The following is a 15,841-nucleotide window of genomic DNA, read 5'->3' as shown; positions in this document are numbered from 1 at the left end:
GCTCTCTCCCATTTGTTTTGCCTGCTCCCCACCCACTGGGCCCCCCAGTGGCATGGTAGATGTTGGTATGTATCCACATTGTCATAGCAGTCTGGGAGGCTGCCAGCCTCTGTCTCAGAGCTGAAAATAACCAACAGCAAGAAAATAATAATTCAATAACACTCCTTTGAATATTGAAAGTAAAAACCACATTACCTGCCCTCAAGCAGGGAAGATGGACTGTACTTATGTAATAAGTGAAAACAGTGCCAAGGGACAATACTAAGTAATAGGTGCCCCATTACATTCAGGGTTTTCCCTGCTGTTGCCAGGAAACTGCTTTTGATGGCTCGTGGTTCCACACTCTTAGCAGAGGCAAGTGACCGCCACTGTCCTCTGTTCCCTTTTCTCTCCAGAGTTCTTTAGCGGTCACTGAGAAACAAGGAATCGAGCAACTACCCATGACTCTGGGTGTGAATTACAGAGCTCCCTTTCCTCTTCTTCCCCCCACCCCAACCCAAGTATTGAGAGCATCTTCGGTGTGGGAAATGCATTGTGATACACAGTTCCTATCAGTGGCACTCATGTAACCCTTTCCATTGGCTTTCCTTCAGAAAACCTATAAAACAGAACAAGTTGGAAGCAGTCACAAAATGCAGATTAAATCTTTAGAAATAGTTCACCATTTCCTTTTATTCCCTGTGAATTGGCATGTTTTTGTTTGAATTGATACATATGTTTATCTTTCACTATGTGACTCTAAAGAAAGAGAAAGGAAAAGTATTTCACACTTTCTTCTTTGGGGTTCTTTATCTTAGGAACTGAAAGATGACTTGAAGGGTGATCTCTCTGGCCACTTTAAGGAACTCATGGTGGCCCTTGTGACTCCTCCAGCCATGTTTGATGCAAAGCAGCTGAAGAAATCCATGAAGGTATGAGCCCAGTCTGAGCCATTTCCACCTGAGATTTGACTATGTCATCAAGAGTAGTGACTTTCTTCCAGTGCACACTTGAGACATGGGTGTAAAAAGGACACATTGGATGTCATTTTGATGCTATACTATCCGAGTGGTAGAACAATACTGAAATGGGGAACGGTTGTGGAACCTTGAGCCCACATGTTCCTGGGCTGAAAGGATATTGTCATATCCTAATTCTGTTTCCATGGTTTTTGACCCAAAGAGTCAAATTCTCTACTTTGTTGTCATTGAGAGTAAATGGCACCATCATCAACCCCATTGCTTAGGTCAGAAACCCAAAAGAATCTTTGATCCCTTGCTTTCCCTCACTCTTCAAAGCTCCCAAATCTGTCTGCAAGTCCATCTATCAGAAATGTGTGCAGGGCGCCTGGGTGGCTCAGTTGGTTAAGCGTCCAACTCTTGGTTTCAGCTCAGGTCATGATCTCATGATTCATGAGTTTGAGCCCCATGTCGGGTCCTGCCCTGACAGTGAAGAGCCTGCTTGGGATTCTCTCTCCTTCTCTCTCTGCCCCACCCTAGCTCACATGCTTGCTCACGTGCTTACATGCATGTGCACACTCTCTCTCAAAATAAAAAAGAAAGAAAGAAAGAAAGAAAGAAAGAAAGAAAGAAAGAAAGAAAGAAAGAAAGGTGTGCATGTCTCTCAGGATTCATTGCTACCATTCTACTTCAACTACCACTATCTCTTGACTGGACCATATCAATAGCTTTCTAGTTGGTCCTTTTGCCTCTATTTTTGCCCACTTGAAATCCATTCACCACAGAATAGCCAAAATTATTTTTATAAAGTCATTTTTGGAATCATATTATACTATTCACCTGCATAAATCTCCAATGGCTTTGAATACTTAAAATCCAAACTTCTTACCATCATCACCCATCACAGTCTGGCTTCATCACCTTCACAGTCTGACCTCCATCACCTTCATCACCCATCACAGTCTGGCTCCTATCTCTTGACTTCTTAAAAATTCTATCTGTGCTGGTCAGGGTTTCCCAGAGAAGCAGAAGCAGTAGGCAGGAGATATATATTACTAGATTTATTGCAAGGAATTGGTTACATAATCATGGAACTGGCTGGGCAGATCCAAAATCTGTAGGGCAGGCTGGAACTCTAAGCACAAGCTGGAGCTGTTGCCCGCAGATGGAATTTCTTCTTCTTCAGAGAAGCCTCAGCTCTGCTCTGAAAGCCTTTCAACTAAGTTGGGTCCACCCGAAATATCTAAGATGATCTCCTTTACTTAAAGACACTCAATAATGGACTTTAGTTATGTCTACAGAATACCTTCACAGCAAACCTAGATTTGTGTTTGATTGAGTTAACTGAGGACTGTAGCCTGGCCAAGTTGATAAAGTTCCATAAAACTGCCCATCACACCCTCTCCTCCCTCTCCCCCGATTCAGTACTATAGCTACACCGACCTTCTCTCTGCTGCTTGAACATTCTAAGCTTATTCCTACCTTGAGGTCTTTATACATGATGTTCTTTCCATCTGGAATGTTTCCCTCCACATATTTTCTACCAATTCACTCAGTTTAATTTTCTTAATTGCACCTAATACCATCTAAAATTATGTTGTTTATTTTTTGCTATTTGTTTATTGGGTTTTTTTTCCATCCAATTAAAAGGTATATCTCCATCATAACAGGGAACCTCATCAGTTTTGGTCTGCATCTTCTGAAATGAAGTAGGTGCTCAATGCATTTGTTGAGAGGAAGGAAGGAGTCTATATCTGAGGCATAAGCTGTATTCTGCCTCCTTATCAGAGATAGGAGATATTTTTCTTTTCTGTGGAAGACGTATGGGCACCCAAGAAGCAGATGCCAAGATGGGATGAGACACACAAGAGATTTCCTGGGGAAAATCTTTTTTTTTTTTTTTTTTAATGCTTATTCATTTTTTGAGAGACAGAGAGAGACAGAGCATGAGTGGGTCAGGGGCAGAGAGAAATGGAAACACAGAATCTGAAGCAGGCTCCAGGCTCTGAGCTGCCAGCACAGAGCCCGATGCAAGGCTTGAATCCATGAACTGCAGGATCATGACTGAGCCGAAGTTGGCCACTTAACTGATTGAGCCACCCAGCACCCCCCTCCCTGGGGGAGATCTTATGAGGGATAAAGAAGTGTCAGAGCAGGGTAAGTTGGGTGAAGCTTCAGATGGCAATACAGGGCTTACACACATGACAGAGGGACAGAAGTAGGCTCAGATAGGAGGAGCCTCCGTGCACAGGGCAGCTCAAAGAAAACCATGGCAGGCCAATGGGGAGCTCCAAAGCAAAGGACTGCCTTTTGGAGAAGCCCTACACCGGGCAGAAATGGCCCAGCTCCAGTACCCCTTCCATGTTCAGTCACTTGCTGAGACAGCTTGGAGGGAGAATAGCCTTTTTGTGAACCACGTGGCAGATCCAGAGCTATGGCAGTTGAAGGCTATCAACCAACTATGTTCTTTGCAGCAGATTCTCTTAAAATGAAGTCTGAGTGGTGCATTTCTATGGCTGCCACATGGGGGGCAGTTTAACAGGTACAATAATAAGGATTAGATTCACCAATAAAGATTTAAAAAATTTCTCTCATGCAAAAGAAATCCAAAGTAAGCAGTCCAGAGCTGGGTGTCATGGCACTATCATTATCAGGCACTCAGGCTCCTTCTATCTTGAGGTTTGTCCATCTTCAGCCTGTAGATTCCACTTTTTGGCTAAAGATGGCAACTCAAGATCCAGGCAATATGTCTTTACCCCAGTCAGCTAAAAAGAATAAGAGACAAAGAAGGGTTCATTCCCTCTCTTTAAGGATTCTCGGAAATCATATGTGGTATTTACATATATTCTATCGCTCATAATTTAGTCATATGAACAAACCTAGCTCTAAGGGAGGCTAGGGAGTAATATAGTATCTATTTGGATAGCTATGTGCTAAGTTATAAATTAAGGGTTTTATTATAAGCAAAGAGGGTAAAAGAGATGGGGTCCATTCAGTTTTGCCGTGAACCTAAAACTGATCTAAAAAATAGTCTGTTTTTAAATTAATTAATTAATTAAAACGGAGAGATGTTGAGGGCAACTAGGAATCTGTGCCACAGAGGGACAGAATTCAGCCTCTTTTCATAAGCTGCATCAACATTATTTGATCAAGTGCTAGTATAAATGGCTTTTCATAGAGTCACAGTGTGATTCAGTGACCTCAGTATAAATCAAGGCTCAGGGTAACTAGTCCCCAAGTCAACTAGGCCCATGACACACATTACTGAGCCTTTAAAAATCTCCCTGTATGAAGATGATACCTGCTGACCATCTAGTGCAATGGTAGAAGGATGAACCCATTCAAAAGAATTGCAGAGCCCTTAATAAACATAATGGTGTGTTCAAATGCTCACTTCTGATCTTGAATGGCATAGGCTTTTCCCTTTGTGCTATTTCTTTCTGCAATTACTCAATTTATTCTTTACACTAGAGTAGGACATTTTCTTGAAAATGTGGGTGTCAGTTTAGATGATTTGTGTTATTTTTGTACTAAAGTATGTGGAAAAATTAGAAAACTATAGCAATATGCAACCTTATGTGGATTTACTAAAACTTCTTTTCATCTGTATAAAACAAGATATCAAGCCTGAAATGCATGAAATTAAGTGTTTTAAGTATTCTAAAAATAGATTTCTTTTTTCTTTTTAGGGTGTCGGAACAAGCGAACATGCATTGATTGAAATCCTCACCACCAGAACAAGCAGGCAGATGAAGGAAATCTCCCAAGCCTACTATACAGGTAGTCTTATTTTCTGCTTACTTTTCCCACTGTCCACACACATATGAGCCAATGTTGCTTTTCCCAGACACCCACCACGCTCTTCTTCACAAGGCATTTGGGGAAGGCAAGACATAAAAAGGAGGATACATTCTAAAATGGGCTAAATGTGGATTTTCAGAGAAATTTTGAATATGACCCAAGCTAGAAACTGCTGCATAACAATGGCATTGACATTTCTCATTTATAACATTACAGCTCTAGGGGATTTTGCCCTTGGCAATCACTATTTATTGAGCCAACTATTTTCATCAATGTAAGATTTCATCAAATCATGGTATATTAATATTATATATTAAAAACCGCTCAGATTAGCCTCATGATTTTTGGTGTGGAAAATGAGACGAACCATTTAGAGAATGTGTTGAGCATATGGATTCAGTATAATTAGCTAAAGTCCTAATAGTCTGTCAGCTGTGACACAGACTACCGAGGGTTAATTCTGACAGACTACCCAGGGTTAGCATGACTACACAAGTTAAAGCACAGCCCCCACAGGACTACCCTCACTTCAGACACCAGCCACAAGCTCAGTGCTCCCAGGCCGCGTGCCCTTCTGACCAAACGGCTACACATTTAGGGGTTCTCACTACTTCCTCGGGTTCAATAGCTCACCAAAATGACTCACAGAACTTAAGAAAGCATTATACAGTCAACCCCTGAACAACGTGAGGGTTAGGGGCACCGACCCCCAGCACAGTTCAAAATCCATGTATAACTTTTGACTCCCTCAAAACCTAACTGCTAATAGCCTGCTGTTGACCAGAAGCCTTACTGGTAACATAAACAGTCAATTAACACATACTTCGTATGTTATATGTATTATATACTGTGTTCTTATAATAAAGTAAGCTGGAGTTAAGAAAATGGTTTTAAGAAAATCACAAGGAGGGGCATATGGGAAGCTCAGGAGGTTGAGCGTCCGAATTTGGCTCAGGTCATGATCTCATGGTTCGTGAATTTGAGCCCCACCTTGGGCTTACTGCTGTCAGCGCAGTGCCCACTTCAGATCCTCTGTCCCCCTCTGTCTCTGCCCCTCCCCTGCTCACATTTTCTCTCTCGCTCTCAAAAATGAATAAACATTGAAACAAACAAACAAAAAAGGGAAATCGTAAGGAAGAAAAAATACATTTACAAAATTGTACCGCATTTTTTGAAAACACCCACATATAGGTAGACTGTGCAGCTCACACCCATGTTGTTCACGGGTCAGTTGTACTTACAATTATAATTCTACTTGAAAGAGTAGAAATGAGGACCAGCCAAGTGAAGACATTCAGAGGAGATGTCTGAGAGGGTCCCAAACACAAAGCTTCCGTGTTCTCTGGATGTATCTCCTTCCTGGCACATCGATATGTAATTACCAACCAGGGAAACTCCTTGGATCTTTGGTATCCAGCTTTTATTAAGGATTCATTACATAGGCATGACTGGTTGCATAACTGGCCACACGACTGATCTCCATCTCCAGTCCCCCTCCTTTCACTGCAGGTCAGGCTGACATCATGTGGCTCAAAGCCCCAACCCTTCTAAATCACATGGTTGGTCTTTCTGGTGGGACCAGCCCCTACCCTGAGTTGTCTCGTTAGCATAAATTCAGCTGTGGTTCGTGGGCACCTGCCACGAATAACAGACATTCCTATTATTTGGGAAATTCCAAGGATTTAAAAGTTACCAGCTAGGAACCAGAACAAAGACCAGCCCAAATTCTGTATTATACAACAGCCCCCTGTTGCCCCCTCCAAGTACCCCAAGGGAGCCACAGTTTCTATGTTTCTGTATCAGAGAGGTTCTGCAGTAGAAGTCCAGAGAAGGGATATACTGGCTCTTAGATGGGTGTCAGATAGGTCACTTTGAGAAATTCTCATTAGAACGTAAATACCTTCACTTAGCTTAATGATAGGTAAGTGACTGTTTTATTCATGTGCTCATAAGGGCTCCATTCAAACGGAATCAGCACTAGGCGTTTTAACAGAATTTAACATAGAGAATTGTTTAAACACTTTTTTTGGAGGACTGAAAAAGCTAAAAGGGAACACAGGGATGACACAGAGGTATAAACAAACCCCAGGGCTGGAACAACAAGGGAAAGAAGTTGGGAGTTTTCAGGAACTAGAAGCTCAGGGGAGGGGTATCACCTGGCCACTGTTGGTGCCTCAGGGGCTCAGTGGAGAGATTTAAGGAACCAGAGTTCCGATCTCTGCAAAAGGGCTGCATCTGGCTGGAGCTGGCACCCTCCATGCTAACTGACTTTTTCTAGGCGCCTGGAGCCAACCGCTGCTGCCAGGATTAAAGACCTTCACTGGTTTGCACTGACATGAGTAGCAAACAACTAACCTGTTCTGCTCTCCCCTGCCTTCCAGTCTCCCTCTACCCGGCCCCTTCCCCAGTGGTGGACCTAACAGGGAGTTGGGGCAGGGGAGAGGGGTACACAAGAGAAGTATAATTTGCAGTGTCCCAATCCCAGCTCCACAAAGTAAGGCATAGAAGGTTGAATTTGGAGTAGATGAGATAATTGCTTAATAATAGCCACAAACAGGTGCATTGTAGGTGTTTAAAATATTTGGTTCTCTGAGTTCAATGAGATTTGCATATAAAAAAGTCATCAGAGCCAGAGACTGTATCCCAAGGTGACTTGTTACTTCTGGGTATTTCTTAGAAGAGTTACTACTCCATGAGTTGACCTGCCACTTGATGGATTTCTGGGGTCCAGCATCTGTGTACAAACAACCCTAAGACGTAAGCTCTATGAGGGCAGGAACTTTGTATGGTTTTGTTCACTGCTGTAGCTCCAGTGGCCAGCACAATGGGGAATAAATTCAAATATGCATTGAATGAATATCCTCAAGATTGAGATTGTCGTCTTAAGAGCCAAGTGAAAGTTCTAGCTTTTAGGATTGTTGTTTTACAGGTATGAACTGTGGTAGTAGTTCAAAGTTATCAGAGGCCCCTATATCTCTGTGAGATAAGCTCTCTAAGGCTATAAGGAATGGGACAGCATTTAGGTTACCTTGATTAATAGGGATTCATGATACATAAGAAGTAAAAGAAGAAAACAGTCTTAATCATGTGTAGCTAAGCTTTACGGAGATGAGATTCAGGACACAGCATTAACCTGGAGACTCAGCCCTCTTGTCCCTTCCTCAATATCAGGCATTCATTGCTCCCTGTGCTAATGTTTCTGGTACAGTAACTCTTTTCCCTTTCTGCTTCTACTGTTCTCGAGAGCACCAAGTAACTTCTCTCCCCTTACCACGTGGTGTTTGTCTACGTAGGCTTTTATTTGCTGCATGGTTTATGGTTTTTCTTGACTTCTGTTTTGTGCCTTATTCCTTAGGGTCTTTCCACTTCTCTGTTGTTGTACTGTCTTTGACTCTTTTTCTGCATAGCTCACTCCCTAAGAGAAGACTCAATGGGCTAAAAGGAGAGCTGAGAATGTAGTCTTTAAGTTGTGTGAATTATGTCCTGTTCAAGGTCCATGTTCTAGTACTGAAGAAGAAGGAAATAGTAACTGGAGGGCAAACTAGCAGCTTGCCCACACTAGCTTTTCCATTATCCATATTTTAATGCCACTGTCAGATAAAATGGACCATGATTTGACCCAAAAAGGCAATTCTTTCTGTTCTTACACATCTGCCACCACACACAACATGGTAATAGTTATGAGAAGAACGTGTCCGTATCAGAAGAGAACCAGCAAGATGAAAAAAAAGAGGTAAGATTTATTTTATCAGGTACTCACTCCTTGCCAAGGTTGACATTTAAGCTTTTCTCTGTTTTGTAATAATGTTTTTCAGTTTGTCAAGGCTTAATTTATTCTTATTTGGTTTCAGTATATAAGAAGAGTCTTGGAGATGACATTAGTTCGGAAACATCTGGAGATTTCCGGAAAGCTCTATTGACTTTGGCAGATGTAAGTTTTTATTTTTTCTTAACTGCCCGATAAGCTGCATGCTTAATGATAATTTCTAGGGAGTTTAAAAATAACCAAACTAAGACAATGAGATTGCAATTCTCCTTATGAAATAATACATTCGTTTTACATTTTCATTTCTGGACTCCAAAGAATATTTATTTCTTTTGTTGGTATTTAAATTAAGTAGGAAGCATGATACAGAAAAATTTTCTTCAGAAATGGGTATATCAGCCTCTGGATTAAAAACAAACAAACAAAAAGACTTGCAATGGGTTGCCTGGGTGGCTCAGTTGGTGAAGCCTCCAACTTTGGCTCAGGTCATGATCTCACAGTTCATGGGTTTGAGCCCCACATTGGGCTCTGTGCTGACAGCTCAGAGCCTGGAACCTGCTTTGGATTCTGTGTATCCTTCTCTCTCTGCCCCTCCCCCACATGTGCTCTGTCTCTCTCTCTCTCTCTCTCTCTCTCTCTCTCTCAAAAACAAATTTTAAAAAATTAAAGATTTTTTTTTAAAGTCTTAAAAAAAGACTTGTGAAAACAAAAACAAAAACACGATTGCTGCAACTTTATGTTTGCTGCCTTTGGAAGAGTTGCTAAACCATTCGTCAGCGTGTGACCAAATGAGGCCACATCTAGCTCTCTCTTCTTAGGAGGCTCATGACTTCATAATAAAGGTGGTAAGGTCAAGGGTGAGATATAACCACATGTGTGTACATGAGAGGAGGTAATTTAAGCCATATCTCACTGGCCCCTTTCGGCTGATTTACACAGCTTTTTACGTGTGACGAAGTCCCAACGCTGGTCTCAGCCTGAGGGTAGAAATAGTACTTGTCGAAGTGAGGCATTATGCCACAAGAAAACAGTTTATCCTAATTATGGTTTCAGTTACTTCCAATAGTGAAAACCTTAAAGGTCGACCCGACAAAGCCCAATTGATGAGGCATTGCTGCAAACATGCACTCGCACACGTTTGTATGCAAGAGCGCACACGCATTTGTGCATGCACAGGAGCACACAACCTCCACAGGAGGCAATTGCAGAGTAGGACTTCAGGCCAAGTGTTTAGACTCAAACCACCCTGGACTCTCACGCTCCTCGGCTGCCTAGTATCTTTATTTAGACAAGTTACTTTAAGCCTTAAAACTTCTGTTTTCACATCTGTAAAACTAAAATAACAAGAGTACCAACCTCGGGGGGTGTTGTGAAGATAAAGAGAGAGAGCGCCTGTGTGTAAAGTACATAGCACCTAAAAAGTGATCGAGACGTGGTGGCGGTGGCTTATTAGCAGTAGTACCGTTGATAGCATTTTTTTTTAAGTTTATTTATTTATTTTGAGAGAGCAAGAAAGAGAGCAGAGGAGGGGCAGAGAGAGAGAATCCCAAGCAGGCTCTGCACTGTCAGCGCAGAGCCTGATGCAGGGCTTGAACTCACGAGCTGAGATCATGATCTGAGCGGAAGTCAAGAGTCACAAACTCAACCAGATGTCCCGATAGTCAGCATTTTTTTTCCTGGAGCGGAGTGCGCAATGAAACGGAACAAAAAGGCAAACTAACAGCGGAGTGGCAGCAGCACTGAAAAGGAAAATGAAAGAAACCACGTGGAAATCAGACAAACACACAAGGACCTAATGTCTGCAAATGGCAATAAATGTGCTTTAAAAATACTACGGCCAAACATGCCATTCACCTACGATTCTCAAAATAATTCCGGCAATCCTCTTTCCTATCGCCCCTCTTTCTGTAGTGTGCTGAGTTTCTGTGCACAAGCACACATGCACTTAGCCACAGAGCCCTCAGTGTTAGAGTTCAAGGGTTTTGTCTTTTTAATAGACTTTATTTTTCAGAGAAATGTTAGACTTCCGGAAAAATGGAGCAGAAAGTACAGAGTTCCCTTATGCCCCTCACAGTTTCCCCTGCTGTTAATATCTTGCATGGTGTAGTATATTATAATTGTGATTGAATACTGCTACATTACTACTATTATTGTTATTATTAACTAGAGTCCATAGTGGACATTAAGATTCACTCATGGGTTTGGACAAATGTATGATGTCATGTATCCACCGTTACAGTATCACACAGAATAGTTTTACTGCCCTAAAATTCCTACACTCCAGCTCTTCATCCTTCTCCTCCTCCCTTCAAAACCCCGGCTAACACTGGTCTTTTTACTGTCTCTATTGTTTTGCCTTTTCCAGCATGACATATGATGGGAACCACACACTATGTTGTCTCTTCAGACTGACTTCTTACATTTAGTAATATGCTAAGTGTCTTTCATGGCTTGATAAGTCTTTTCCTTTTTATCGCCGAATACTGTTCCATTGTGTGGATATATGACAGTTTGTTTCACCCGTTGAAGGGCATCTTGGTTTCTTCCAAGTTTGGGCAGTTAGGTATAGAAACTTCTGCAAACATCCATGTACAGGTTTTTGTGTGGACTTCAATTTGGTCAGTGTCAAGGAGCACAGTGGCTGGATTATGGTTAAAGTGTGATTGGTTTTGTGAGACATGTCCAGACTGTCAAAGTGGCTGTATCGATTTGCATTCCCACAAGCAAGGAATGACAGTTCCTGTTGTTCCAAATCCTTTGGTGGTGTCAGTGTTTTGGATTTTAGCCATTTTCTAACAGGTATGTAGTGGTATCTCATTTATTTTTTTTTATTTTCTATTCTCTAATGGCCTATGATATTGAGCATCTTTTCATGTGCTTTCTTGCCAACTGTATATCTGATATCTGGGCAGATCTCTTGCCCATTTTAAAGGTAGGTTTTCATTATTTTATGTGAGTGTCTAGAGCTCTTTATGTTTTCTGGATGTAAGTCCTGTACTAGATGTGTGTTTGTAAATATTTTTCCCAGTCTGTGGCTTGTGTTTTCATTCCCTTAAGATCTTTGAGTTTTCAGAAGAGGAAAATGAGGCTCAGAAAATTGTGTGATTTGCTACAAATATCATGGCTGATGAGTAGCAGAGCCACAACGGGAGCCCCGAGTGCCTGATTCCTCTGTGTTTCCTGGCCTCTGCTGGAGAAAAAGATCTCTAAAACATCCTGTTGGTTGGAATACCGAGTCTTAGAGTCTTCTTTATTTAAGAGGATTACCTTTGTTTGCATCTTCCCTGTTTAGGGCAGAAGAGATGAAAGTCTAAAAGTGGATGAGCAGCTGGCCAAAAAGGATGCCCAGGTCAGTAATAGAGCAAACAAAACATCTCCTGTAACCTTTTCTCCCCCTTGACTGCCTTTTCATTCATTTGGCATCACTGGCTGTCCTCTCCTGTCCTCTCTGAAGGAGAAGCCTGAAGGCTGGGCATCACCCACCCTAGCCCTCTACCTTCCCCAATGGTGGGTATTATTCTTCTGGCTCCAGCCACCCTCTTAGATACCTAGTTTGCTAACAGTGGAATGGGTGAGAGACTTGGAAAAGAGATTATCTCCCTGAATTCTACAACCAAGGACCTCCTCTTGTCATTCCATACCCTCTGAGGAGGAGGAGGAGGAGGAGGAGGAGGAGGAGGAGGGAGGGAGGGGGAGAGAGAGAGAGAGAGAGAGAGAGAGAGAGACAGAGAGAGAGATTGTGTCCATAATAACATTCTAGGTCTTCCTTTTTATCCAATAGATTCTCTATAATGCTGGGGAGAACAGATGGGGTACAGATGAAGATAAATTCACCGAGATCCTGTGTTTAAGGAGTTTTCCTCAACTGAAACTGAGTATGCACTCACATTACAATCCTTTTTGCTTTGTGTTGTATTTGCAAATGTTTTTTGGCTTAATATACAAAATTATGTAAAATGAAGTTAAAAATAGCAAAGTCTATTCCATTTGCATGTATAAACACTTCAGGAAAAACAAAAACATGGGGGAGCTGTGTTCCAACTCAAGACACAACTGACACTGCTCTTGTCTTCCCCTCCAGGTTGAGTATATCACCTAGTGAGCGACAGGTAACAGATGGGAGAAGATGGCAAGGAGAAAGAAAGGGGGAGCCCTCTGGGGTGAGAGGAGAGAGGAGTATTCTAGTGATATTCAGGAAGCTGAGGCAATGCTTCCAACCCAATTAGCCACTTCCCTAGTTAGCCACTTTCCAGAAAAACCAGGCATTGTGGGTGAGGGTATCTTAATGCATTGATAAGAATGAATATTCAGCTCTTTCTGATATAAAGCAAATTGGGGAAAGGGGAGCATAGTTTTTTTGCTTAGGCCAACTATTACATGGAACTGCTAAGCACCCACCTCCTCATTCATGTATCTCCCTGAACCACCTGGAAGCAACAGCACCCAGAAGCCCAGAACTCCATTCGCTGTGAATAGCTGAGTGTGGCTCCCAGGTGTCGGTCAATAGAGCAACCACAGCACATGACTAGGCTTATGCTGAGTTCATGGAAAAATGAGGAAGCATAAGGATATTACCGTGACTTTTTAATTCTGAAATTGCCCTTCCTTAATGTTGGCATTAAAATTTCACTTATTTTATAAAATAATGGTAATAGTATATTATAGTTCCTTTATTAATATCTTTATTTGAAACATAAAAACCAAACAATCCTAGATTTCTCTCCAAAAATTTTTTTTTCAAAATTTACATGGCTTACAAAGTATGCCTACATACTTGGGACATATGTGTGGGTTTTGCTTTGGGGCAAAAACGGATCAAGAAATCTGAATGCCTTCTGGTAAGTGTGAGTAGGCCATGCTGCCTTTGGGGATGACTTACTCAGCAGAAAGAAATCTTCATAATTAAGATTTCATTAGCAGATAAAACATATTTGACTAATGACCACACTGTTGTTCCCAGGTGCTGCTATAATTTAAAAGTAGCCCATTGCCCTAGATAAATCATTTTTCACTTAACCTTTCAGGTGATTTTAAATTCCATCAGCCTGGGAAGGGGGAGGAGAGAAGACAGAATGAGATCATTGAAGAAAATGGCCAATGACGTTTAGGTTTTATTGCAGATGATTCTTTTTTAATTTTTTTGTTAACATTTATTTATTTTTGAGAGACAGAGAGAGACAGAACACGAGTGGGGAGGGGCGGGGGGGGGGGTGAACACAGAATTTGAAGCAGGCTCTAGGCTCTGAGCTGTCAGTACAGAGCCCAACATGAGGCTAGAACTCACGGACCGTGAGATCATGACCTGAGCTGAAGTGGGACGCTTAACCGACTGAGCCACCCAGGCGCCCCAACTGCAGATGATTTTTTTTTTAAAGAAACAACAAAAACTTCCATGTTCAAGTTTTGATGGTTTGAAGAAGGAGTTTTTGAGTTTGACATTTAACAACTTGATTTGCTGCATATCAAATAAAAAAACCAGAATATATTCGAGTGTGGTCAACTGGGATGCTTTACATATTTTTATGGTGTTGCTTTCTAGCATTTGATGAATATAGAAATATTAGCCAGAAGGACATTGAGGACAGCATAAAAGGAGAATTATCTGGGCATTTCGAAGACTTACTGCTAGCCATAGGTAAGCCCTTGAGTGTTTGGAAACTGAGTTACTTTGCACTTGTTTTAAATTGATGTGAAGATTAGCTCCTTTCCTGTAGGAATCCTGAGTGATGCATCTTTATGCTCCCATATCCCCTAGCACAGTCCATGGTACACACGATATGCTCAACAAATATTGTTAAATGGATGCATGAAGCAGTTATCTTTTTAGGTTTTACTTTGTCTTTTAATTTTGTATTGGTTTGTCACCACGCTTGGGTTGTAAACTCCCTGAAAGATGAAAATATTACATTTATATTGCCATTTTTATTGGGGCTTGTTGAAAGACTGAGCAACTAAGCCAATTTAGTGATTCATCATATTTGGTTATTTTTGGAAGATATCAATGGCTTCCCAAAACTGAGCCCCGGTCAGAGCTATAGGTCTTCTCCCTCTTGGCCATGCCAACCAGGAGTATCGAACAGAAGGTCAGTCACAGACCAAATCTGTTCCTAGAGACATGTGAATTAAGGAGCAGACGCAAAACACTGTTACATAAGTGGATGGGTCTTCTCAATGAGGTCTCTGCCTTGTTGTTATTTATCAGCAGTTAAAGATGCTAGAAGCAGAGCAAAGGTACACCCTAGGGAGTTAGCGGTGTAAGCGTAGGTGTTGCTGTGTCTGGGAGTTGGAGATGAGTCGGCTGCTGTGGGAGTTTCTCTGGCAGGTAATTTTATTTTCCTCATGACTAAAGGTAATTACTGTGCTAACGTTCTGTGCAAATATGACGTGATAAGCCTTTGAAATTCAGGTGAAGCATTCCCCTCTTCATTCTCAATAAAAGCCAGTGGTGACGAGGGGGTAGAGTGGTCTGGTTACTCAAAGAATCTCTTTAAAAAATCTATTACCACAGATTAACTCAATTTCCATTAAATGAAACTGAACATTACTTTGCTTTTTATAACAGTCCGTTGTGCCAGAAGCATGCCTGCCTTTTTAGCTGAAAGACTGCATCAAGCTTTAAAGGTTTGTCTGGAAATTTCATATACAGTCTTATTCTCCCTCAAGAAGAATATGAAAAGTATTGCATAATATTGATGGAATTTCACGTTTCTTTTCTCCTTTGATGAGTTCTTTTTTGTAGCTAAATTGTCTACTAATTTGTCTCATAGGTAGAGAGTATCCTAATCCTTATAGAGACAGGTACAGTGACATGTTGACTCAATTGTTTCCTCCACTTCACAGTATATGCAGGAAGTAAAAGTTGTTTCAGAACACCAAGCCTCAAGCCTGACCCATTAGATCCAGTGGCCTCTCAAAGTGCCTTTCTTAAACTAAACCAAGCTGAGTCAGTAGCCTTTCGTGCCATAGAAACCCTGGGTTTCCTTGTCTATTTACCGCTGATAGATGGTGAGGTCTCTGAGTACAGGCGTTTTTCTTGCTCTTTTCTATCTTCAGACCTTTGCACTGAGCCTGGAACTTTAGAAGATGCTTACTTCAGGGTCTTCACTGGAAATTTCCTATAAAGGTCCACATGTGCCTTTGAAGTTATGTTCAGAGTGAACATGCCAAGTCCCTCACCTCACCCCCCACCCAAAGGTGCTTCCTGTCCTGCGTTCAGTCACCTCAGTGGATAGCCCCAACAGGAACTAGCCTTGCCCTACTTTCTGAAGTTATACCATTCACCCCATCTTTGTCCCCCATGCCTCAGCCACCTTGGCCTTCTTTCTGTCCTTGACTA

General features: G+C 41.7%; 1 protein-coding gene and 1 long non-coding RNA gene across 6 annotated transcripts in view; one reads left to right on the top strand and one right to left on the bottom strand.

Moving 5' to 3' along the window:
- ANXA3 (annexin A3) overlaps positions 1-15,841 on the top strand; it is a 53,877-nt gene that overhangs the window by 28,532 nt on the left and 9,504 nt on the right. For all 5 annotated transcript variants that reach the window (XM_045473642.1, XM_045473644.1, XM_045473646.1 and 2 more), the window contains 7 exons: positions 798-911; positions 4,628-4,718; positions 8,591-8,670; positions 11,798-11,854; positions 12,287-12,380; positions 14,045-14,140; positions 15,068-15,126. In XM_045473642.1, coding sequence (XP_045329598.1) covers positions 798-911; positions 4,628-4,718; positions 8,591-8,670; positions 11,798-11,854; positions 12,287-12,380; positions 14,045-14,140; positions 15,068-15,126 — 591 coding nt within the window. The remainder of the gene's footprint in view (positions 1-797; positions 912-4,627; positions 4,719-8,590; positions 8,671-11,797; positions 11,855-12,286; positions 12,381-14,044; positions 14,141-15,067; positions 15,127-15,841) is intronic.
- On the bottom strand, positions 3,101-6,080 carry LOC123595806. The gene is made up of 2 exons (XR_006711385.1): positions 5,981-6,080; positions 3,101-3,703 (listed from the first exon to the last, which is right to left on the bottom strand). It is a non-coding gene; the product is annotated as an uncharacterized LOC123595806 (long non-coding RNA).

The sequence above is a fragment of the Leopardus geoffroyi genome, chromosome B1 (assembly GCF_018350155.1).
Source record: "Leopardus geoffroyi isolate Oge1 chromosome B1, O.geoffroyi_Oge1_pat1.0, whole genome shotgun sequence".
Lineage (NCBI taxonomy): Eukaryota > Metazoa > Chordata > Mammalia > Carnivora > Felidae > Leopardus > Leopardus geoffroyi.
This window is presented reverse-complemented; position numbering and strand designations above follow the sequence as displayed.